Source organism: Pelodiscus sinensis, chromosome 21 (assembly GCF_052426305.1).
Source record: "Pelodiscus sinensis isolate ZL-2025 chromosome 21, ASM5242630v1, whole genome shotgun sequence".
Taxonomy (NCBI): Eukaryota; Metazoa; Chordata; order Testudines; family Trionychidae; genus Pelodiscus; species Pelodiscus sinensis.
The window spans coordinates 22,036,224-22,061,967 of record NC_143072.1 but is presented as its reverse complement, the minus strand read 5'-3'; the positions used below and the strand labels follow the sequence as shown (position 1 = coordinate 22,061,967).

At 49.5% G+C, this 25,744-nt stretch overlaps 1 protein-coding gene across 8 annotated transcripts in view; it reads right to left on the bottom strand.

Annotated features, from left to right (window-relative positions):
• TBX4 (T-box transcription factor 4) overlaps positions 1-25,744 on the bottom strand; it is a 151,836-nt gene that overhangs the window by 28,209 nt on the left and 97,883 nt on the right. For all 8 annotated transcript variants that reach the window (XM_075904729.2, XM_075904730.2, XM_075904736.2 and 5 more), the window contains 2 exons: positions 17,509-17,628; positions 14,286-14,433 (listed from right to left, as the gene is read on the bottom strand). In XM_075904729.2, the coding sequence (XP_075760844.2) occupies positions 14,286-14,433; positions 17,509-17,628 (268 nt within the window). The remainder of the gene's footprint in view (positions 1-14,285; positions 14,434-17,508; positions 17,629-25,744) is intronic.

Below are 25,744 nucleotides of genomic sequence, written 5' to 3'. Positions count from 1 at the left end.
GATGGAATCCCTGGGGCCGGACTTGCCCGTGCGCCCTGCCAGGACCGTGCGTGGGACGGGCAGCATCCTGGGTTCTGTGTGCGCCCGGGCCAGCCCTTCTCCCTGCCAGCTAGTTCCCCTTCCCCCGATCTCCCCCGGCCAACCCCCTCCCCCCCATCTGAGATCAAGTGTGTCCGGTATTTTTTTGAAATCATCTGGTAACCCTAGCTGCCAGTGAGAGGAATGGGGATGCAGGATCTAGGTGGGAGGTGGGGTGCAGGAAGGGGTGAGGGTGCGAGGTCTGGATGGGAGGAAGGGTGCAAGAGCAGGCTGAGAGTAGGTTGTCTGGCCAGAGGGAGGGGGCAAGAGCAAGGGAAGGTGCAGGAGTGGATTGAGGACAGGGTGTCTGGCCAGGTGGGAGGGTGAAGGCGCGTGCTGGGGGTAGGGTGTCTGGCCGAGCGGAGGGTGCAGGAGCAGGCTGGGGGGTGGTAGTGTATGGGGGCTGGGAGTGCAGAGTCTGGGGGGCACTTAGTTGGCTTCACACCCCATGCTGTTCCCAGCCATCACCTCCTGCTGCTCCCATTGGCCAGATTCCGGCTAATGAGAGCAGCAGGAAAAGCCTCCAGTGGAAAAGTCTCCCTTTCCTGCAGCCCAGGAGGAAGAGGGGGAGCAGAAGCGCTTCTTCCTCAAGAGCCGGATTGTGCAGCGAGGCTCAGGGCTCCCCCTCTCCCCCCGCAGTGGGAAGCTGGCACGCCAACCGCGTGGGGGGGGGAGGGCGAGGCTGCAGCGCAGACTCCCTGCTGCAGGGCAAAGGAGAGGGTCTGAACTTGAGCTACAGACCACCAGGAAGGCAGCCACGGAGCCCCTCACGCTGACTTGGGGACCATGGGGGGGGGTTGCACCCTTCACACCGCCTCCTGCACATGGGTCTACACACACACACACACACACACACACACACACACTTTTACCTTACATTTCATGTTAGAATGAGCCCACGCTATCAAACCAAAACAGATGAAAGTTTGAAACTGTCTGGAAATGGGGGATTTTCCTTGGTCCTCATGGAAAACAACTCAGACTTGCTTGGAAGTTGGAAGAATCGTTCAGTGCACCTGAGGGCTCTTTCATAACAACAACACTGTGCTTGGCACTGCGGATCCATAGCGCTGAATGTCCATGGCCACACTACAGGGTTTTCTTCCAGGCGTTTAAAGGCTCCACAAAGTTGTTACTGATTTGGTTCACCATGGCTCAGCAACATCTCCTCCTGGCCTTAAATCCAACCTTCAAGGCTCAGTGTGCAGGGACGTTTTGGTCACACAGTCTGCCTCGGAGCTAAAGTTCCAGCTGGCAGTGACCAATGAGGACATCAGCCTTCTCGAGGCGGGTCTCAATAATACATCCCCTTACTGCTAAGAATCAAACCGCCAAAAAGGTCCACCCGTCGCTGTTCATGACGCAGCTGAAACGCCTCCAGTCTCCTGCTGTCTAAGCAACCAGGATGGCGAGAGGGAGGGTAGCTGTGAGCCTGGCCCAAAGCGCGTTTAACTCAAGCAGAACAGCTTCAACAGACGAGAGCAGCAAGCCCAAGGTTACAACAGAGCGGGGTAGACTCAAACCTGCGGCAGTGCAAGCCCAGAACCCTTAGCTGTCAGAAGCCGCTCCTGGCCTAATCAACATTTAATTAAACAGCTTCCACAGGCAAGAGGGCAACACGCCCCACATCGCCTAGGGCACATGCAGCACAACTGAGTTTGAAACCCCTCCAAAGCCCACGGTCGGCAAAAGTAGGATTCAAACCCACAGCACCACTGAGCGCGGTCGGCTGGCTAACAACGGGCCCACAGAGTGAAGAGTTACTACTGCCCAGAACATATTTAATTGAAGTGAATCAGCTTCAACAAGGGGTCCCAGCCTCCACCACCACAGCTAGCTGTATAACCCAGGCATGGACATGGGCTACAGCGCATCCCTCCTCCGACATACCCTCGTCAGGGAGCAGACGGGATTTGACTCAGCAGCTCCCCTACACACTAGAGAAGCCACCACTGGCCTAGAGCGGGGGGGCCTCCTGCACCACCTCACCCCAGCCCTAAAGTGGAACAGCTGCAGCGGGTAACCTTGTGGGAGCCTCATCACTGTCCCCTGTGACCCAGTGATTCAGGCATTCAACTCCCTTCTCATGAGGCAAGGGGGAAATTAAGAGGGTACGAATGGCCAGACTGGGTCAGACTCCTGCTCACCCAGTCACCCATCTGCTGACGGTGCCCAATGCCAGATACTTCAAAGGCAATGGACAGAGGAGGGCAATTATCAAGCGAGCCAGCCTCCATCGGCCACTCCCAGCAGCTGGCAAGCTAAAGTTTCAGGATGGCTGGCGCACAGGACTGGGCCCATGACTGTCTTGGCCAATAGCCCTCGGTGGAGCCATTCTCCATGCAGTTGTTCATTTTTGTACTGCACCTACTTACAGGTTGACCTTCACAATGTTGACGAGCAAGGAGGGCCACAGGCTGACTGTGCCTTGCAGGAAGACGTAACCCTCTTTGGTTTGGTTTAAAGCTGCCACCGAGTCATGTCCTTGGGTCACCCAGACTCGTGCGTTATGAGGAGGGGTGAATAACATGTCCTTAGTTGCTTCTCCACACGGTTTATAGAGCTCTAGTGTATCCTGCTGTTGTAATGGCTTTCCCCTGCTGAAAAGGGAGCCGTCCGCCCTTCTCTACAATCACAGATGCCCCCTGCCCCCGACCACTAGACTAAAGGTTACATGGAAGGCCTCAGCCTCCTTTCCCCTCTTGCCTCAGTTGTTTGGTGGGGCATTCAAAGGTACCGCACGAGAAATGATTTTGGCGCCTAAGTGGTTCCTGGCCGAGGATCGCAAGCAGAGTTCAGTACCTAGGAGGAGTAGATGTTGTTTCAATTTCCTTCTCCCTGCATGAGGAGAAGACCTTTGAATAGGGCTCTGCCTTCTCTCATGGGTGAGGCTAAGGTGGGTTGCACCTTGTAGAGTCTTGAGGTTGTGCTCTTGTTATTAAATAGCAATTAGGCAAGGGCTAATTGCTGAAGCTCTTTGTAGTCCAGTGGTCTGGGTGCTTACCCAGCTGTGTGAGTGATGTGGGCTCAACTCCTTCCTCCGCTTCCTGAGAAGGAACTGGAGCAGCTGCCTCTGTTGTAAACATCTGGCTGCTGGACTGAGAGATTGTCTCTCTGGGGTAGACCTGGTGTTTGCTGCCTCATCCTGTCCTGGTGCAGTTGTTCCGCGTTAATGAATGTAAGTACTGTACTGTTCAGAGCTATTGTGAGATTGGTGAAAAACACTGAGGCTACGTCTAGACTGGCATGATTTTCCAGAAATACTTTTAATGGAAAAGTTTTCCGTTAAAAGCATTTTCGGAACAGAGCATCTAGATTGGCACAGACGCTTTTCCGCAAAAAAGCCCCAATCGCCATTTTCGTGATCGGGGCTTTTTTGCGGAAAATATCTCAGCTGTCTACACTGGCACTTTTGCGCAAAAGGGACTTTTGCCCGAACAGGAGGAGGATAGTATTTCCGCAAGAAGCACTGATTTCTTACAGTAGGAAGTCAGTGCTTTTGCGGAAATTCAAGCGGCCAGTGTAAACAGCTGGCAAGTTTTTCCGGAAAAGCGGCTGATTTCTCCGGAAAAACTGGCCAGTCTAGGCACAGCCGCAGAGCCTAAGAGATGCTCCAGTATGTGGCGATAGTAAAGCCTGTTTCATGTGGACGTCCCCCCAGAATTATTTTCATCAGAAATCTTGTTATCACATCGGCTTCTTAAAGATCTCGTCACTCTAGCTCAGGGGTAGGGAACCTTTTTAGAGTTGGAGGCTGCTGACCCACAGAAAAATCAAAAGAAAAACAAAAACAAACCCTCACTATCGAGGCCCCTGACTGAGAAGGAGAAAGATGCTCCCAACAATCCCCTCAAACGCCAGAGCCCAGCAGGCCCAAGTTAGTAGATCCTCCATGGGGGATGGTAGAGGACTGGAGTGCCAGCATGGGTTCCCCAATACTAGGGGGGACCCCTGAGCCTCGAGATCCAGATCCAGGCAAGCTGGGGGCCACATCTGGTCCCTGATCCTTGAGTCCCACCCCCCGCTCTAATTGCTATATGCGGAGGCGCATGCTTTGAAAGCATTCCACAGTGACCCAGAATAATCGTCGGCGTTCACACCAGCTTTTCCGAGAGATGGTTATTTCCCTGAGCTCTAGGGAAACGAATCTTTGGGAGGTCGAAAACCACCATGAAAGTACTTTAAAAGATTAGGAGACCATTAATATCCCAGCTCCACGGAAGCGATTCTGCCCACCCCTCCCCCCATGCATTAGCACTGATTAAAATGCTACTAGTAATTGGTATGTTGGGGTTGAATGACTACACTTAAGGCTACGTCTACACTTTGAAGTAGGAATAAGATCCTCCGGAAAAGGGCGCTTTTTCCGGAGGATCGGGGCCAGTGTAGACGCTCTTTTCCGGCTTTTCTAAAAGCCAGAAAAAAGCGGCGGACATTTTTATTTAAATGCCGCGGGGGATATTTAAATCCCCCGCGGATTTCCCTATTATGATCGCTGAAATTAACATGCCCCTTCCGGAAAAGGGGCCAGTGTAGACGTAGCCTTAGGGTTTGGTAAACTGTCCCCCACCCTGAGGAAAATGCACCCACCCCACTCCAAAGTCCTAGCCAAACGTTAACACGTCATCCTGCTAACACCCTGATGGAGCCCCCCCGCAGGATGGTCCCCCCCCCCTTTTACAATTGCACTGGAGCTTGAGGTCAGCTGACTTTCCCAAGTCGCCCAGGAAGCTGGCGCTAGGGTTAGAACTAGGAGAGCCAGACGCCCTGTTCTAGCATTTGGTATTAAACTGCTTATGGCCCCTCTCCGTACACAACAGCTTCACTGGAAGCCCATTTCAGAGGGTACCTCCAAGCCACACCTCAGTAGGTCCAAGGGGCTGCCTGCAGGAGACAGGGTGGTCTGTTGCCTGGCCGTGCAGGTGGTTTGGGGAGCGCTGGAGCAACTAGCTCTGTGTCGGGGAGTTCCGGAGATATCGCCACCCGCCAGCCATTTCCATCACTCTGCCATAGAAGGATGGTGGCTCCATAGCTGCCCAATGGCCTAGGGAAAGGATCTGTGTCCCCTGAGGGCCTGATCCAAAGCCCATTAAAGCAAATGAAGACACTTGCATAGATTGCAATGGCTTTTGTCCTTGGGACCTGACTGAGTTTCTGGGCTCATTGTGAACTGGTGTTATGACTATGGATTATTTGTAAGTGGTGGCACCTAGGATCCCCAGCCAGAGGCCAGGCTCCTGATTGTGCCAGGGGCTGTTTAAACACACACCAGACAGATGGTCCCAGGCCCAAAGAGCTCACAACCAAAATGTCAGAACCACCCAATCGGAAAGGAAGTCAGTACCCTGCCCATTGCAGTTCTGGTTGGCGTGACACCTTAGTGCAGAGGAAAACACTTATCAATACTTATTAGCCAGGCTGGGTGTCCCTAGCCTGTGTCTGTCAGAGGCTGGAAATGGGTGACAGGGGCAGGATCACTTGTTAACTGCTTGTTCTGTTCATTCCCTCTGGGGGCAGCTGGCAGTGGCTAGTCGGCAGACAGGATACTGGGCTAGATGGACCGTTGGTCTGACCTAGTGTGGCCGTTTTTATGCAAACGTGAGAATGATCCAAAACGCAGTGAAACTGATGAGAAGAGAACCTGTTGGAGAATGTCTTTGTAACCGTCTATAAGCACACGCTCTCTCAACATGGCCACCGAGAACTCACATACATTCTTGAAATCTTTAAAAGACAATGGAATTCCATTCATAAGACTCTAACCTGATAGAAAGTTAGCTCTCCCTTAATGCTCTGTACCAACGTGCCAGAAATATGACTATTATGTTGTCCTTTTTAATAAAGACACATCTTTGTAGAATTATCGGGAGACTACAGATCCTAGTCACTAACGGAATTAGCATAAGCCACTAAAGCTCACAATTAGTGTTCTGACGGAGTAATTCTCATTTTTCATCTGCATCCAGTAGCTGGATGGGTGTGGTAGCTTGAATAAATCAGCAATTTTTGTGGCTACATTACTGTTGTGTCAGCGTTTCTGATCCTCAAGTTCTGAACATGGAAAATATGCATTGCTACTAATCACTCACATGGTAGGCAAAGCCCCAAATCTGTCAAAGTAATTCGCTTGTTATATCACAAGCCAGCCATCAGGACACACTGATAAATCAGACATTCTGTCGGGCTGAAATTATCTGTGCATGTAAAGTTTTAGAAATGCTTAAATTGAAGTCTGACTGTAAGACGTGGGCTTTTGCCTTTAAACATAAATGGTTTCTTTGGGATTTGGTCAACTCTCTAGATGAATAGCACAAGCTTCTCATAAACACAGGGGCTTTACGGTCAGAAGGCACCATCATCATCATCATCTAATTTGACCTCCTGCACATTGCAGGCCACAGAACTTGACCCACCCACCCCTAATTGCTCCGGCTGAGTTCCTAAAGTCCTCTCAAGCCATATGCAGCATGAGTATTTTTCAGCTGAAAAGCCTGATGCAAACCACAGACCTTTCCTGATAAACTGCTCCAACAGATAAACAGAGCGTTCAGGGCCTCCCTGCACTGTGGACAGCTGTGCCGACACATGTTCCAAGTGCAGATGTACACGATCACTGGCAGCAGTGCCGTTTACCCTGGACAGTTCCATTTGCCTCTACCAGTTCCCAGTGCCCAAGCTCAGAAAACACCTTCCTCACCCATCTGTCAAGCACCTGAACAAGGGGATCAGCAGCTCCTTAGCCCAGGTGGCAGAATAAATAATTTCAGAGTCTTAAGAGGCAAAACAGGTAGGTGGCCAGTGGGGATAGTTTGTACATTAACAAGATTTTTATTGAAACATGTTTCAAGGAAAGTTATATCAGGTATAGGTTAGACCTTTCTGGGATTTAACCATACCAGGGGAGGTCATTTCTGGCCCCTTGACTGCCGGCCTGCCCAGCTGCTGGCCTCCCAGCCAGCTCCACCCATGCTGTCGACTCTCGCGCCCTACTGGACCCACCGGGCTTCCCGGCGCCATGGGGTAGTCCCGCTGATCCATACACTGGGCTCCTACCCCCCCCCCAAACAGCCCCACTGCAGTGCACCAGGCTCCTGAACCACTGGAAAGCGCCACTGCTGAGCACTGGGCTCCCAGCCCTCTAGTAGCTCGCTTCCAGTAGCTGGCTGCCCTGCTGACTCTCAGGACCACCAGCCCACCACTGGAACTCTCTGGTCCCAGAACATGGCGGGCCACAGATGTTGCCAGACCAGAGAGTCCCAGTTCAGAGAGGTGCAACCTGCACAAGTTAAAAACAAAGTCCTTAAGCAGCCAGGGTCAAGCTTGGGTTGTGGAGAAATATATTTAATTGACTCTCTCACACACACATTCACTTAGTATCCTCCCCTGCAGTCATCTCTGGGTTCAACCACATGGGAGAGTTATTGTGGATGTAACTCGAGATGGGAACTCCTCTGCGAATGCTTAGTTCAGTTCAAATCAGGCTTATTGTTAGTTTAGATTAGATGTCAGTTGAAGACCAACTGAAATAAACCCCTCAACATTCAGTAAGTCTCCCCACAAAAGCAGTTTGTTATATCAATGCAACTTTCTCATGCGGACAAGCCCTTTGAATGCAAATTGCTTCCGTGAGGAATGGCACCGGGATCCCGGACGAGCCCCCGCTTGTAACTGCTACTGGGTAGATTTGAACCTGGAACCGTGGGAGCTGACTATAGGAGCCTCTAGCCTTTGAGCTAAAAGCCAGCTGGCTCCTAGCCCATGCTGTAGAGGTCTCTTGATCTTAACTGTTGCTGTGGTCTAGGTACCACTTGCATTGCTCAGTAACCACACTAGGGCTACGTCTACACTGGCCCCTTTTCCGGAAGGGGCATGTAAATTTCAGCAGTCGTCGTAGGGAAATCCGCGGGGGATTTAAATATCCCCCGCGGCATTTAAATAAAAATGTCCGCCGCTTTTTTCCGGCTTTTAAAAAAGCCGGAAAAGAGCGTCTAGACTGGCCCCGATCCTCCGGAAAAAGTGCCCTTTTCCGGAGGCTCTTATTCTTACTTCAAAGAGCCTCCGGAAAAGGGCACTTTTTCCGGAGGATCGGGGCCAGTCTAGACGCTCTTTTCCGGCTTTTTTAAAAGCCGGAAAAAAGCGGCGGACATTTTTATTTAAATGCCGCGGGGGATATTTAAATCCCCCGCGGATTTCCCTACGACGACTGCTGAAATTTACATGCCCCTTCCGGAAGAGGGGCCAGTGTAGACGTAGCCTAGGTGTGTGTGGGTTACACCTGCACAGCACCTCAGCCATTGCTGTCGCTATCCACAATCCAAAGAATTAACAACAGCAGATAATTCACCAGTGGAAAATTTACGGACCTGATTAGGAGTCTTCACCCAAGGGACAGCAGTCAATGTTCTAGGTCAGAGGGAGACAATCATTTTTGTAGGAGAGGCCACTTGCTGAAATTAGTATGTGGTCATGGAAGGGGTGGAACCTGGGGAGGAAGGGGCAGGGATGGGGACTAGCCGCCTCCCGAGGGTGTGAAGTAAATACACAGTAAAGGGCTTGTGGCTTCTGAGGCCGCCACTACTGCGTTGCCTGGCAGCTGCCCAGGGTGCTGCGGCTATTTAAAGGGTTCGTGGTTCTGGCCCCTGCCAGGGTCGTGCCGTGACTGAACCATTTAAATAGGATCCTGCCTGCTGTCTGAGCCACTACCTGTGGCAGGGGAAGCAGGATATAAATAGAAAGCAGCCAAATGCCGTCTACAGGCCCAATCCAGCCCCCAGGCCGCATCTTGCCCAGCCCTGTTTTAGGTGATCAGTGCTCCCATATGCTAATAGCTCATTATTAGAATCTGAGCATTTTCAGAGCAAACTCCTAAGAGCCTGATCCCATTAAACCTTACTAAGACAAGTAATCTTCAATCAGGCTTCACAGAGTTCAGCGAGCAAGCGCAATTCTGCAAAGCTGCTTTTTTTCCCACAGTTCATCAATGTACCTAATTAGGTCTCCATCCTGCACACTTTTGACTTTATGAGCTCAGTGCACCTGCTCTAAGCTGTTAAACAGATGCATAAGAATTTGCAAGATCATGGCCTTAATCAGGTACCGGAGTGCAGAGAATCAGGGCATGGATTAACTCACTAAGAAATTCCTGGGAGTGGAGGCGGGCCTTAATGAGTTGCCTACTCTTTTTTATGTAAGATACAAGGTATCTAGCTGCCATGTTAAAAGTAAATGATCAGACCGACATTGCACACTGAACCCCCAAAGACAGAAGTCTCCCAAGCAATTTTAAATGGAGACTGGAGATGGAAGTAGGGGGCACAAACAATTTTTTGTGCTTCCCAAGTTTCTAGCATCACAGCCCTGTAAAGTTCTGTACAAACTCCTAGAATATGCGTCTGAGAGCAATACAAAGGTGATCTAAGCCTAAAAAACTTCAGTTCCCCCGCCTCCCAAACTTAGCTGTTAAATGACCAGACAGGGGAGCTGTAAGTACATTTTTTCAAATGGTGTGTTTGCCAAAAAACGTTACTGCAGAAATGGCGTCATTAAAGGCAGAGTTATTTTGCAGTCACTTCTCTCCCCACTCCCGAACAGTTGTCTGCAAGAAGTCTATAGATGTAGCCATGTAGCTAAAATGTAGCTTTATGCCAAGTAATGTGTCTCAGTGTACGCTGCCAACCACCCTTTGTGAAAGCAGAAAAGACCTTTACGTTACCATTGGAAAAGGTGCACCAGCCAAAATACTGTGTCTAAAGCTCAGTCCAAAGCAAAAATAAATTCTTATAATTTAGTTTTATGTTTTAAGATTAGTATTGTAAAATAACTAAATGGGTATAATAATTGGGAGGGGGAGTTAAATAGTAATTTAATGTTCCTGCTTAAATATCCATATTGCGGCTATGTAATAAAATCAGTTCTATTTTATGTATAGATAAAATAAATATAAAAACTAAATATTCCCCAAACCAAACATAAAAGCGCCAAAATTGCTATATACACCTATCAAAATGCAAATGAAAAGCAAATTAACAACTCTAAAAAATAAAGCAAGCACCTACCAATTAAAACAGAATAACTAAAATATTAAAAAAATAAAAAACAAGCACTCATCAAACAGCAATTAATTACACCGTAACAATGCAAAACGTACTAATCCCAATTTTAAAAACTACTATAAAAAACTGCTTTGCCGTAAAACTTTGGGGTACATCTTGCCATAACTAAAGCATCCAATGTAGCCCCTGCTCCTCTGTCTGTGATCAATCTTGTTGGCCCATAAACTAGTAAATATAACATTAGTTGGTGAAACAATGTAAGTATGTGTGCATGTGTCTGTCTATGTAAGCATATGCTAACTGCTTTGCCATTGCGTTTCAATAAACGCAGTGTATTTCCTTTTCCCCTAAAAAAATCCTGTATGCTTCTTATAAGCCTAACATAGGAGTTCTACATGGCCCAGCAAGTTATAAAAGGATTATTCACGCACATAAAAAAAGCTGCAGACAAGGAGCAGGTCAGAGATTCTGCAGCAAACTGTGAATGCCTTTAGCATTTCTTATGTAACAGTTCACTCTCCATGCACTGTGATAGGATGGGATGGGATGGGATGGCTCTCCAGGTAACAAGTCCTGCGTTTACACACCTGGTTGACACTGGCAGTTTCCTTGCAACGACCAGTGCCAGAGAGGGCTGCTGTCAAACCTCTTTCGGGGGTCACTGTGTACCCAAAAATAAAGTAACTGCAGCATAAGGAAATGACTCGCCAAGGTTTTAGGAATATTAAAGACAAAAGGAAATGGCAGGCTCGCCAGACAAGAGCAGGGATAGAAGACAAGCAAGCAGTGTGGGTTTTATGGCCTGTTTTTAGGGAGCATTAAGAGAATTCTTTGAGAGCAAGGTCTTAGGAATTATAAACTATTATAATCAATTTAGTAAACTCTAAATAGCAGGAGTATCCCTTGACCACAGTCAAAATTGATGCCTAGCGCTTGTACAAACACCTATAAAGTCACTGCCTCTGCCCTGAAGAGCTTATGGTTTGTCTATAATTATACAAATTAATCTGGAACAAACTAGGGTGTGAATTCAAAGTGGATTAACATGAGTAAGCTACTTTGGAGTAAAGCGCTGTTATTCTGGAATAAAAGAGCCCACGCATAGCGTTAAGCAGGAAGAGTTAAATCAGGAATTGCTATTTCAGAAGAGCTCCTGGTGTAGACAAGCCATCAGCAAAGGTGTAAGAGATGCAATGAAGGCAAATTCTTCTCCTAATATCCTGCAATGCTAGGAAAATTCTGACTAGCCCAGTACATGGTCCTGCCTTCCTTCATATGCCTATAGAAAAATGCAAAATGTCAAAAGCATCTAAAGCCTATTTTCAAACGTGATTTAAGTTCCACTGATATGGAGATGCTTTTGAAAAAGAGACCTTGGCACCTTGGCAAATGTTAATTTTTAGGCATTTTTCTTTCGCATTTACTGAATATAATAAAATCATATATAAAAGGCGGGCTTTTAAAGGACAGATTACATAAAATGAGACGGTCAAATTCTCACATGGTGTTGCTCATTATTGTAGTCAGTGGGCCTACAACAATCTACACTAGTTGAGGATATGACCCAAAGAATCTAAATCAAATCCGTTTCATAGTATGAGTGTGTCCATAGAGTGTCAAACAAATGTTTAATAAATAAAAAAAACCCACCCACTCAGTCTGTGTTAAATACAGTGTTAAAATTGCTCAGTGAAAAATAACCAAAAGCCAAAACAAAACAGGAAAAGCAGAGATACTTGAATGTTCCAACGGTAACACTAGATATCCTGTTTTTTATGACCACATTGAACGTCCTGTAAATTCTACAATCTGCATTTTTTTTACATCAGCAGCAATATATTAAGATACCCCATTAACTGGGGAGGAAAAACAGGAGACAAAATGTGATGTGTTCAAAGCAGTCAAGTGACTGCTGTCATTGAGACCTTAATTTTGGCGTTTTCAGAAGATGACATTTTTTAGCTGTGCAATCATTAGTGTAGTTGTTTGCATTTAATGTCCAGGGTGTATTTTTTCCTCAAGAAGAGAGTGCATTTGGGGAGAGACCCTGAGCTTAATAACGTAAGCATTGAAATGGTCCTGATTAGTCTTTGAAGTTCACACACATTTCATTGGGGTCAATAGGTTGGAGAAGGAGGTCAAGTTCCCAACTTTGCTTGACTGTTTTCTGTAAAGCTGGGTTATCAAAGCATCACATTGCCATGGCTGGGATCTTTACAACACTGAATTTAGAAATGGGAAGATCATTTAGAATTTGCATAGTCATAAAATGCAGCAAAAATTCTGGCCAGACCTTACGATTACCAGGTCTGCGCTATTTGGGGACTTGCAGCATTCTGCTTTCCCTACATCCCTGCAAAGTGAATTTGCTTTTTGGGGGTTGGGTTTGGTTTTAGAATTTTATTGTGTTTCTATTTGACTTTTCCAGTCTCCCTATGCAAAATATCCCATGAGCAGCCTTCATTTCTGCTCAAGCCACTCAAGGAGAATACACAAGATCTGATTTCACAAATAATTTTGTTAGGTTCTGGTCAAACCTTGCATGCCGTAGACCTAATCCAAATGCACTGACATCACTGGAAAGGTTCCCATTGACTTTAACGGACTTTGGGAAAGGCTCCAGTTTAATATGTTTAATTTCTCTCTCCAAATGAGTTTGTATATTTCAGGACAAATACATTAATAAGAACACTTGGTTTTGAGGTGGGGGCTCTTTGTTTTTCACTCGGTATGGATGCTTTTAAGTGCAAATCATTAGCCTCAGTCTCTGCTCCCACTAAACTTAATGGCAATGCTCTTACTGACGTAAATGGCACCAGAGTTATGCCAGTGCTGAGCCTTTTGAAAACTACCGTCTGTGTCCCAGGGGCCAGAATTTAATCCTTCTAGGCAGATCTTTGTCTGATGTGGGTTTGACAATTAACATTGTGCATGGCTCATGGTTGTGACAGTTTATCACAGCTGAATATCTGCCCATTAGTGTATGGATACCTGCTCAGTTTGAGCAAGACAGATCCACTCCCCCTTCATTATCAGCACCCCCCATGCTACCACTCCGAACACCCAGGGCCAGATTATCCATTAGACACAATAGGCACGGTGCCTAGGACTTACAAAAAAGTTTAGGGTCTACAAAAAATGTAGGGCCTAAAAAAAAATTCATAAATTGACTTGAAAATAAGAAGAAACCCACCGCCTGCTAAATCAAACTTAATAATTGCTATCTTTAGTCAACAAACAAAACACGAGTATAACATAAATTAAATATTAGGCATAAAGGTTATATTTATATATAGCCTTATTTAAAGGCCTACGAGTTTACGAATACCTTAATCCGGCCCTGTGTTTACCACAAGTATTTCATAGAGCAGCAGATGAACACAAATCAAATCCTCTTACCTGCGTTACAACGTGCTTGAGATCACTAAAATTAAAAGAATTTGACAAATCCTAAAAATCTAACCATGCTCTAGCCAACACTGTTTATTTTTACACATCATTCAACTTCAAAGTCAAAACTAGATGGGTCAATTTACGTCCGCACAAGCACACAAACAGCAGGCAGCCTGGAAGGGCCAATGTTCTAAGCTATTAAAAGTATTGAGGGAGAGAATGGTATATTTCCCAGTCCTACATCTGCAGTACACAGGAATTAAGAGTTTCCAAATAAAATAGCCCATCTTTTATAGGCGTGCTGAAGCCAGCTTGGAAAATGACGCACTTATGTAACCTGTTTCTAAGTGCTCCACATACCGGATACATCAAAGGCTCTGGCTGAAACATCTGAAAACACTGACTTGAAAATTCCATCGTGGAGAATAGAAGCCCAATAGCAATATGCAGATGAACAACTGAACAAGTCATGCACCGCACTTGAAGAGGGCAATGAAACAGCACTAAAGCAATTTGCAGCAGAAGCTTGATCTTATATCATTAAAACATCCTCCTTCTCCTTCTACATACTAGAATAAAAGAAATGTTACTAATAATTATGCAAATGAATTCTTAAGAGGCCACTCCTACATGGAACTCTGGAACAGCTGAGACTGCTTCAAGTCATAGAAGTCTAGAATAGTCAGGGCTCTCGCGAGGTTCAGCCCCAGATGCAAACGTTGGCTTGTGCCCACTGCTGATAAGAACGTGGCCAGAACTTACGTGTCCGAATGGATCCAGGTGATTGTTAGTGAGCTTCAGCTTCTGAAATGACACCAGCTGCCGCATCCAGTGAGCTCCCGTGGCAGGCGAGTCCGGATGAACGTATAATCGCCCGGGCATTGCAGGCTCCGCTTTCCCGGCCACCATCCTGTGAACAAGGCATGGACGGATTATATCTTCCTGGCCAATCAGTACCCCAGAGCAATTCAGTACCTAATTGAACAGGGTAACCAGGTGGGCCAAGAGGCGAAACACAAGATATTTAAGTTGCTTCTGTTTCATGGATCGGGTCAGGATGAAGCAAAGAGGGGCAACCTCTTTTCTCAGTTAAGATTTTATCTGGCATTCTATTCCAGAATCACAAGTGATTCTATATTGCAACTGTACTAGAACCAGCCAAGGACAAGTCTTCTCTGTGCCACTCAGAGGTCCAGGAGCATGGGGGGAGCCAGATGGCTCTATGCTGCAGACATGCTGGAGCCAGCATCACCCTAGGGGGCTCCCTTTGGCCTTGTGAAGAAGGCATTTGGGAAAGGTGTGTAGGGGGCAAATCTAAGGTTGGATCCATGTATCTGGCCTGCAACAAGAATGGAGGCGACTGAAGGCCCTGAAGCTGTAGAAGCTCTTGGCAAGTGACTTCTTCCCCTCCAGGCCCTGTGGAAGCCCAGTTCTCCGGGTGTAGCTGGGACATGGATTTGTCCTCAGTTTCCCCCTGCCAGCCACCTTTGCTCACACGCCAAAAGCTCCATTCATTTTCACGGATTTAATACTCTCACACAGCATGTGACAGCAACCCTCTCCTTCCTGTGCATTGTTCTGAGGCTGTAAAACATCATTAAAAGCGGTATGACCCAAAGCAGCAGAGCCTTTCCAGCAGCCATAAAACACTGAAAGGGAGAACAGTTCCGGTGACTGGCCAACGTTAAAATTAAAAATAGCTGACATTGCCTAGAACTCCATGGCTATAGCAAAGAATTGACCATGGGTTGCGTAAAGTTCCCAGTGAATACAACTCCCATCCCACAGGGACTGCAGGTCAATTAAAACACTAGAACAGGTCCCTAAAATGTGCATGTAGGTTACATTTGCATTGGATGTCACTTGGGAGAGGTCAAGTTTGTTCCCTTCAGTCAACAGGAGTTTTGAAACAATTTTGACTCTTAGGATATGTCTACACTGCATTCCTCTTTTGAGCGAGGAATGCAAATGCAGACGAATGAAATTGCAAATGAAGCGCGAATTTGAATTTCCCACACTTCATTTGCATAATTACATCCGGGCGTTATTTCGAAATACCCTATTTCAAAAAAGAAACACTGTCTAGATGCGGTTATTTCGAAAGAAAGCCTTCTTTCAAAATAACCCTTACTCCTTATAAAATGAGGTCTAAGGGTTATTTTGAAAGAAGGGTTTTCTTTCAAAATAACCATGTCTAGACAGCGTTTCTTTTTTCGAAATAGGGTATTTCGAAATAGCACCCGGACGCAATTATGCAAATGAAGTGTGGGGAATTCAAATCCACGCTTCATTTGCAATTTTGTTCATCTGCATTTGCATTCCTCTCTCGAAAGAGGAATGCAGTATAGACATACCCTTAGTGGAACAGATGAAGTTCCATCCCAGGAAAGCAGGAGGGTTCTGGGAAGGGCATGGCGTATTTTCCGCAAGGAGAGATTTTCAGGTAACAAGATGCATGAAATTCCCATGGGCAGGAAAGGCACTATTAAATCTGCCTTCGTGTTGGGTCATCGTCCTGTCAGTGAGAGAAGACAAGAGGACAGACAAAGGGGGAAAATCTGGAGAAAGAGCAATAAAGCAAAAAAAAAGGGGGGGAGGTAGCTGGGGGCGGGGAGCTGGATAAAAAAATAGCTCCAGAACTAGGTTCTATGCCGACCAATCCAAGTGTCCTTCCTGTTTCTGAGCTCACAAGGAAGTTCGATGTTTTAAACTATTCAACCTCCAGGGGCTTTGACTTTCAATTTGGGGAAGGCCTCAATTCCTATGAGATCCTACCGCCACAAGAACTGCAAGATCCCCCTTGCACCTATGTTTCCAAAATGGCAACAGGAAAAGAGAGTGGACACTTCAAAATCTCTCTGGCCATGGTGGGTTGGTTATGTATTTACTTTACAGCACATTTGGTACTTTCCACAGCGAATGAAGCCTCATGGGTGACAAGTATTCTGTCTCCAAAGACGTAAATCCAAGATTGCAGAAGCAGCCCTACTGACACTAATTGCACCAGTTTGGATACATAAGGAAGAGTCATTTGATCTGCCCACAAAGCTTCATCTTGTGGCTTTGCGGCTCTTTCCCACAGAACAAATATAATTAGAGAAGAAATGGACAATCGTCAACCCACTGCAAATCTAAGGTTTCAAAGATACATCATTTGTTTAAGGCCAGAAGGAACCATTACATCAGGAGTGGGGAACCCAAAGGCCTGGGGGCTGGATGCAGCCCCTCCCTCTCACCCCCTCTCTGTCCCCCACCCCGTTTCCTCCTGCAGGTAGGGTTGCCAGATGGTTTCAACAAAAATACTGGACACACTTGACATGACATCACAATCTACATTACATCTTATTTAGAAAATACCAGACATTTCCATTTTCTCATTTCTAGTTTCTCAATTTGTTTCCTGAACAGAAAGCTCAAATACTGGACTGTCCAGTTCAAAACTAGACTCCTGGCAACCCTACCCACAAGGCTGGAGCACACAAAATCTACTCACCTGAGGCCCCTTCAGTGAAGCGTTTTTGTTTTTTGTTTTTGGTTGGTTTTTTTTGCTTCTCACTTGTGTGCGGCCCATGACTGATTTTTCTGTGAGTCAGCGGGCCCCCAACAAAAACGGTTTCTCACCCCTGCATTACACTGCCTAGTCTAAATTGTATCTCACAAGCCACAGAGTTTCATGGCCCCAATAACTGGTGTCTGACTGAAGCATCCATCCCTGATTCGAAAACATCAGATGATGGAGACTCCACGGTTCCCCTTCGTAGTTTGTTCCCTGGTTAATTGCCCTTGCTTTTAAAATACCTGTACCTCGTTTTTAATTTGAATTTGTCTGGCTTTCATTTCCAGCCATTGATTCTTATTCTGCTTGGCTAGGTTAAAAAGCAGTTTGGTATTTACCATCTTCGCAGTGCTTATTACAAGCAGTTGACACGGATATGCATCTTTTCCCTTTGGCTAACCCATGTTTAAAAAAAAAAAAGGCTCTTACCATTTGTTGTCACAAAATTTGTACCGGTGATCATCAGCTGGGACAATGTCTATCAACAAGATGTACTTGGTCTTGGGGTTCATCCCAGTCACCTTAATTTTGTAGCTAGGAAACATCCTCCTTATGGAAAGCAAAGGGTTAATATGTTAGGGTGGGACTTGACACATAGTACAATCTAATAGACCAAAAAGAGGTTCCACTGACAAAGTGTGAAAGTCTAAAGCTGAAATTCACCCCAAAGGCTACGTACCACTTGGCCATTTGAACGACATTTATCCCTGCACAGAAAGCCAGAACAAGGTACCTATGAAGTCCAATAGGGAGACCTACGTGGTGCATAGGCCTTGATCATTTGCAGAATGTAACCCTTCATGCATGCTCAGGGCAGTAGGTAGGTCTTTAATTGGTGCATTGGGCCTTAAAAGCTACTCGGGATTCACAGGAAATGAGTCTAGTTGGCTTACTGCCTTCCAGGGGGCACCCAAAGCACTCTGAGTGCAGACAATGACTAGGGGTCTGATAAAGGTGAAGGAACTATCTAACAATGCGCACTCCACTCTCCCAGTGAAGGGATCTCTGCCTCCTAAGCTCAGGTTAACACCACGAAGGAGACACGTTATCTCAGGAAAACTCGTACACACCGTTCCTCAGGCACTGAATTTTGATCAGAAATTATGAACATCCAATGGTTAGAGCAATTGTGTTTGGACAGCCCCTCACACAACGGCACCATGTCCCATGACAGGGGCTCTTAGGTGCTACAGTAATACAAATCATACTATTGTGAAAAACTTTAAAGGAGCTAGCAGGGGGTGGAAAGTTTTACTAATTGATACTGACCCAATGCACAGCCCTGTCTCAGAGCCCCCATGTTTCCTCTGTCTAAGGGTGGGGGGACAGATGAAGGGTCAAAGTCTATGCTGATGTAAACAGGTTCAGTTCCGTTGAGTTTACTGTATAGCAGTGATTGGCAAATACTGGTGCATGGGCTAGATCTGATCCGCCACGGATAGCCCCTGGTGGGCTGCCACGACATTTACTTGCGCCTCCGCAGATACAGGCGATCGCAGCCCTCATTAGCCACGGATCGCCCTTCCCGGCCAATGGGAGCTGCAGAAAGTAGTATCCCGATCCATGCTGCTTCTATTGGCTGGGAACGGCACTGCACAGCCCACAGGCACTGCGATCACTGGTACCTGCGGCCGTGCAGGTAAATACAGCGGCGGTTCCCCACCAGGCGCTAACCCTGCAGAACTGCTACTGTTTTATTGCCCACCCCTGCTGTGCAACCATTCAATATTGCAAATACTATTCGGCTACGTCTACACTGGCACCCTTTTCCGGAAATGCTTAAAACAGAACAGTTTTCCGTTATAAGTATTTCTGGAAAAAGAGCGTCTACATTGGCAGGATGCTTTTCTGGAAAAGCCCTTTTTCCGGAAAAGCGTCCGTGGCCAATGTAGATGCGCTTTTCCGGAAAAAAGCCCCGATCGTCATTTTTGCAATCGGGGCTTTTTTCCGGAAAAGACTACTGTGCTGTCTACACTGGCCCTTTTCCAGAACAGTTTTCCGGAAAAGGGACTTTTGCCCGAGCGGGAGCAGTATAGTTTTTCCGGAAAAACACTGACAATTTTACAGTAGATCGTCAGTGCTTTTCTGGAAATTCAAGGGGCCAGTGTAGACAGCTCGCAGCTTATTCCGGAAAAGCGGCTGCTTTTCTGGAATAAGTGGCCCAGTGTAGACACAGCCTTCAAGAATGCAGTGCCTGAGTCAAATTCTGGTGTCAGCTGACACCGCGCTTTTGTAGCCAGTGGAACTGTACCAACTTACGCAAGCAGAAAAATCTCACCCTAAGATGTTACATTACGGTGCAGCACTTACAGTTTGAAAACAAACAACAGCTAGATGTGACAGATTCATCACAGATTCATCACAATCACAGTGTCAGAGCATGCAGCCCTGGCTGGTGTGGGCGGCTCTGAGCCATGTGGGTTTCCATGGGACTAAATACCAAGTAAGCAATAAAGGTTTGGACCAGAACTTCTGAGTAACTTTTCTGTTGACTTCATATCACCAAGACACTTCTCCCCCAATAAAAATAAAGTCTTTGTGCAAACGAGCTCATCACCGAGGTCTTTAAGTAAGACACAACAATCTAATCCATCAACATCCGCGTTAGCAAAGACCACAAAACAAAACAAAACAGGGAGAGTGGATGAAAATATCTATATCGTGAAGCGTTATCATCTTTAGCAACAGTGGGCCAAATCGGGACGTCATTACTCTGTCAAAACACCTACCACTGTAAATGCGAGTTCCGTTCCGATTAATAGCTTGGCCCGGCAGAAAGAGCCCTTCCCCCACCATTGAATAGAGCCAGTAGTTTAAACTCCTTTCTCTTTTTAATGAGCACGTTTCTTCCAGCCAATAAAAGGGATCGTTGTTTTTGAGGCTAAAGAAAGTGGTGAGTGCTAGGGACAGCCGAACAATCTCGGCCTGTGAGATGGATGGTAGCCGTTGTCTATGCCACCATTTTGTAACCGCTCAGGGAAAAGGCAACAAAATGGGCCCTGTTAGGATTCATTTCAATTGACTCTTTTAACATCCTGCATAAATTTCAGATATTTATTCTGGAGTTAGCTGGGACTCAACGGGGGTGGTTTACCAATGTCCATATTTGATTTTCATTCATAAACCATGCACTCCGCTTAACCTTGCCCCCACACAGGTAAGCACCTGTATAAATAAATAATCGGACATTTCAGGTTGCGGATACACAGCCCAATTCACACTTTTGAAAAAACCTTACACACGGAAGCCAAGCCGAATGCCAAGACTTTTTTTTTAAATAGGTCTTAAAATTACACTTAAAAATGAAATGAAAGAAAAAATTAGCCTTTCAAGAAGAAATTAGACCAATAGGATTTTGAATACTTATTGCGATGACCCAGTAAAAGAATCTGTAGAAGATGGGGTGGGATTTTTTTTAAATAATCTGTAGCTTCTGAAGGTCTTTTTCCCCCCAATCATTTCACATCCTGCCCTACATCCAAGCTGCTAAAGTAGCCAGACTGATCTACTGTAAATGTTAAGTGCTTTTTTAATGGCATTTAAAATTAAGCTTTGGCATATGGAGTTCATATAGTATAGACATGCCTCGGTTTATAATGTTCTTTAGTGTAGCCCTCTAAAATAAATACAACGAGGCAAAGTAATACTATAATATACACAGCTGAAATTCTTTCAGGATAACAAATGGGAACGCACATCTGATTGAAGGTGTTGCTTAACTTGCAACCCCTTCAGCATCGAGCAGTGGTAGTATTACATTTAGCAAGTCAACGGAGTGGGACGCGGTGGGATCTGCCAACTCTCAGCATTTGCTTCCAGGAAAGCACCGCGTCTTGGTTTTTAATGGTGGCCCTGCATGAACGTTTCATCCTTTGCAGCATGATTAGGGGGCTGCACTTTGGCATCCAAAAATATGCAACTCACATGCTGTCCAGAGACGTGTCTCTTTTATTTGCTTAATGAAAACGTATTGCTCAGCCCCTTGGCCAAGTCCAGCATCGCGGTGCAATTTGATACAACCATGGGTTGTGTGTGTCTGGCGAGGATGTACTGCAAATTGGGGCGCTGGGCCCCACAATGCAATAGGTGTCTTGAGTCACCAATTAAAGAGAGTCGATATTAGTGCTGTGCCATTTTCCTCAGGCTCTTATCTGGCTGGTCAATCTGAGAGAGAGCAAAGGGAAGCACATCTGCTATGAGGTGATGTCTCGTGAGCATCCAACGTGCATGCAAAGCCTGTCCTCGGGAGAACTTCTGACCAGCGAGATTTGGCTAAGGGCTCGATCCTACAAACAGTTACGGCTGAACACTGAGCTTTTGACTGTGAGTAGCTCCGTTGAGCTGTAGCAGGTCAGGCTGTCTTGAGCGAGTCTTTTTTTGGTACTCCATTTTGTCGGGGCGAGGAATACCTCACTACAGTACCATCACCTCCTGGCCCGTCCAAAACCAGGAGCTGCTTCAAAGGTGCACATGGTCTCTCGCTCTCATCACACGTTTCCCAACTGCTAAAAAAGGCTCAGGCTTGATTTGGTTTGAGAGCGGGAAACAGATGCAGATTATTTCACTCCAGAGTGGCCTCCTCAACCACAGTGCCCTTTGCACACACTTCATTGCTCGAAAACCATTTACAGAGAGGCGTCCAACGTGGCAATGCATACGCAGGACCCTTGGCTTCGCTGGGAACGTTCCCCAGCAAAGCCTGCAGATGCGATGCAGCGATTAATTCTTGGGAACACGGGCTTTGAAGAAGGCAGGGAAAAATAGTTTTAGCCCCGCTTATTACAGTAGCACTTTGGTGCCCTGGTTGCGGGCCAGGAACTCATGGTGCAAGGTGCGGTACAAACACAGACCAAAAAGATGGCTCCTGCCGCAAGCAGCTGCTAGATTGGGGACCTGAGCAAGAGGGCGATGAAGTGCTGCGTGAATTTACAACACTGTATAAAACCGGCTTTTTATAATTTGCCTGAAGCCACAAAGTGAATCCATATCAGATGCGGGATTAATGCAACATAGGCCCCATCCTCAGCGTCTTGGGAACAGACCAACTAGATTGCACCTGTCAAAACCTGATGAGTTTGGCTCAGTAAGAAAAATCTGCAGCTGGGGAGCAACCGGGAGGGGGAGGATCACCAAAGAAACAAAATGCAGAAATTCCCAGCATCAAGCCCATTACAGCTAAGGAAGAGCAACGCAAATACCTGTTAGCCAGTGCTGAGCTGCCTGTTCTGCTCAAGGCTAATTACTGTTTTGTTTGTCTTTTACACTAGTGCTTCCTTGACGAGGTGCCCTGTTAAAAGGGAGATACCGGAGCACTGCACTCCCAGGGCGAGGGCACTGCACTCCCAGGGCGAGGGCACTGCACTCCCAGGGCGAGGGCTCTGCACTCCCAGGGCGAGGGCTCTGCACTCCCAGGGCGAGGGCTCTGCACTCCCAGGGCGAGGGCTCTGCACTCCCAGGGCGAGGGCTCTACACTCCCAGGGCGAGGGCACTGCACTCCCAAGGCGAGGGCACTGCACTCCCAGGGCGAGGGCACTGCACTCCCAGGGCGAGGGCTCTGCACTCCCAGGGCGAGGGCACTGCACTCCCAGGGCGAGGGCACTGCACTCCCAGGGCGAGGGCTCTGCACTCCCAGGGCGAGGGCTCTGCACTCCCAGGGCGAGGGCTCTGCACTCCCAGGGCGAGGGCACTGCACTCCCAGGGCGAGGGCACTGCACTCCCAGGGCGAGGGCACTGCACTCCCAGGGCGAGGGCACTGCACTCCCAGGGCGAGGGCACTGCACTCCCAGGGCGAGGGCTCTGCACTCCCAGGGCGAGGGCTCTGCACTCCCAGGGCGAGGGCTCTGCACTCCCAGGGCGAGGGCTCTGCACTCCCAGGGCGAGGGCACTGCACTCCCAGGGCGAGGGCACTGCACTCCCAGGGCGAGGGCACTGCACTCCCAGGGCGAGGGCTCTGCACTCCCAGGGCGAGGGCTCTGCACTCCCAGGGCGAGGGCACTGCACTCCCAGGGCGAGGGCACTGCACTCCCAGGGCGAGGGCTCTGCACTCCCAGGGCGAGGGCACTGCACTCCCAGGGCGAGGGCACTGCACTCCCAAGGCGAGGGCTCTGCACTCCCAGGGCGAGGGCACTGCACTCCCAGGGCGAGGGCACTGCACTCCCAGGGCGAGGGCTCTGCACTCCCAGGGCGAGGGCTCTGCACTCCCAGGGCGAGGGCTCTGCACTCCTAGGGCGAGGGCTCTGCACTCCCAGGGCGAGGGCACTGCACTCCCAGGGCGAGGGCACTGCACTCCCTGGGCGAGGGCACTGCACTCCCAGGGCGAGGGCTCTGCACTCCCAGGGCGAGGGCACTGCACTCCCAGGGCGAGGGCACTGCACTCCCTGGGCGAGGGCTCTGCACTCCCAGGGCGAGGGCACTGCACTCCCAGGGCGAGGGCACTGCACTCCCAGGGCGAGGGCACTGCACTCCCAGGGCGAGGGCACTGCACTCCCAGGGCGAGGGCACTGCACTCCCAGGGCGAGGGCACTGCACTCCCTGGGCGAGGGCTCTGCACTCCCTGGGCGAGGGCACTGCACTCCCAGGGCGAGGGCACTGCACTCCCTGGGCGAGGGCTCTGCACTCCCTGGGCGAGGGCACTGCACTCCCAGGGCGAGGGCACTGCACTCCCAGGGCGAGGGCACTGCACTCCCAGGGCGAGGGCACTGCACTCCCTGGGCGAGGGCTCTGCACTCCCAGGGCGAGGGCTCTGCACTCCCAGGGCGAGGGCTCTGCACTCCCTGGGTGAGGGCTCTGCACTCCCAGGGCGAGGGCTCTGCACTCCCAGGGCGAGGGCACTGCACTCCCAGGGCGAGGGCACTGCACTCCCAGGGCGAGGGCACTGCACTCCCAGGGCGAGGGCACTGCACTCCCTGGGCGAGGGCACTGCACTCCCAGGGCGAGGGCTCTGCACTCCCAGGGCGAGGGCACTGCACTCCCAGGGCGAGGGCACTGCACTCCCAGGGCGAGGGCACTGCACTCCCAGGGCGAGGGCTCTGCACTCCCAGGGCGAGGGCTCTGCACTCCCTGGGCGAGGGCACTGCACTCCCTGGGCGAGGGCACTGCACTCCCAGGGCGAGGGCTCTGCACTCCCAGGGCGAGGGCACTGCACTCCCTGGGCGAGGGCTCTGCACTCCCAGGGCGAGGGCTCTGCACTCCCAGGGCGAGGGCACTGCACTCCCAGGGCGAGGGCTCTGCACTCCCAGGGCGAGGGCTCTGCACTCCCAGGGCGAGGGCTCTGAACTCCCAGGGCGAGGGCACTGCACTCCCAGGGCGAGGGCACTGCACTCCCAGGGCGAGGGCTCTGCACTCCCAGGGCGAGGGCACTGCACTCCCAGGGCGAGGGCACTGCACTCCCAGGGCGAGGGCTCTGCACTCCCAGGGCGAGGGCACTGCACTCCCAGGGCGAGGGCACTGCACTCCCAGGGCGAGGGCTCTGCACTCCCAGGGCGAGGGCACTGCACTCCCTGGGCGAGGGCTCTGCACTCCCAGGGCGAGGGCACTGCACTCCCAGGGCGAGGGCACTGCACTCCCAGGGCGAGGGCACTGCACTCCCAGGGCGAGGGCACTGCACTCCCAGGGCGAGGGCTCTGCACTCCCAGGGCGAGGGCACTGCACTCCCAGGGCGAGGGCTCTGCACTCCCAGGGCGAGGGCACTGCACTCCCAGGGCGAGGGCTCTGCACTCCCTGGGCGAGGGCTCTGCACTCCCAGGGCGAGGGCACTGCACTCCCAGGGCGAGGGCACTGCACTCCCAGGGCTCTGCACTCCCAGGGCGAGGGCACTGCACTCCCAGGGCTCTGCACTCCCAGGGCGAGGGCTCTGCACTCCCAGGGCGAGGGCACTGCACTCCCAGGGCGAGGGCTCTGCACTCCCAGGGCGAGGGCACTGCACTCCCAGGGCGAGGGCTCTGCACTCCCAGGGCGAGGGCACTGCACTCCCAGGGCACTGCACTCCCAGGGCGAGGGCATTACTTTATCAGGGTTAACACCTTGGCAGGTATCATTGCCCCAGTAACAGAAGCATCTGCGGAGCTGCCTCCCATCGCATCCAAAACAGGAGGCGTCCTGCGTCGTGTCGCGCATCTGGCCCCCAGACTTACAGAGCCCAAGCGCCTTCTTCGCCGGTGTGGGAGGACAGCGTGTGGCCTTTCGCTGCTGCGACGAAGCAAATGTCTACACGGAGAAAACTGTCGCATCAGAAGCTTTCCAGCTGCCCTGGCTTGCACCGTGTTCTGGCACCTCCCAAATCCCTACCGTTCCACTGCACTTGGCCCTGAATACGAGAGACTGAATCACCAGACCTGAGCTGGGTAAGGAAGGGAAGCAGACACCAGCTACTGAACGGCTGTTGCAAAACAAGGCCTGGAGAGACTCATTCGCGTCGCGTGAGTCAAGCCGTTGCGGGAATACCTCAGTTACTGCCCTCCAGGATGAGGGCTAGGGCCAGAGTCCCTTCGAACTCGGCTCTCCCTTGTCTCCTGAATGCCCCTCTGCTCAATAGTCACATAGGCAACAAGGTGCGGCCAGCAACGAAGACGTGTCAGGGATCAGTTAGTGCTGCTTGAAGCAGCATCGGGCCTAGCCATGTACTCCCTGTCTGCCGTGGTGGGGTCACAGAGTCTAACCCTCCTCT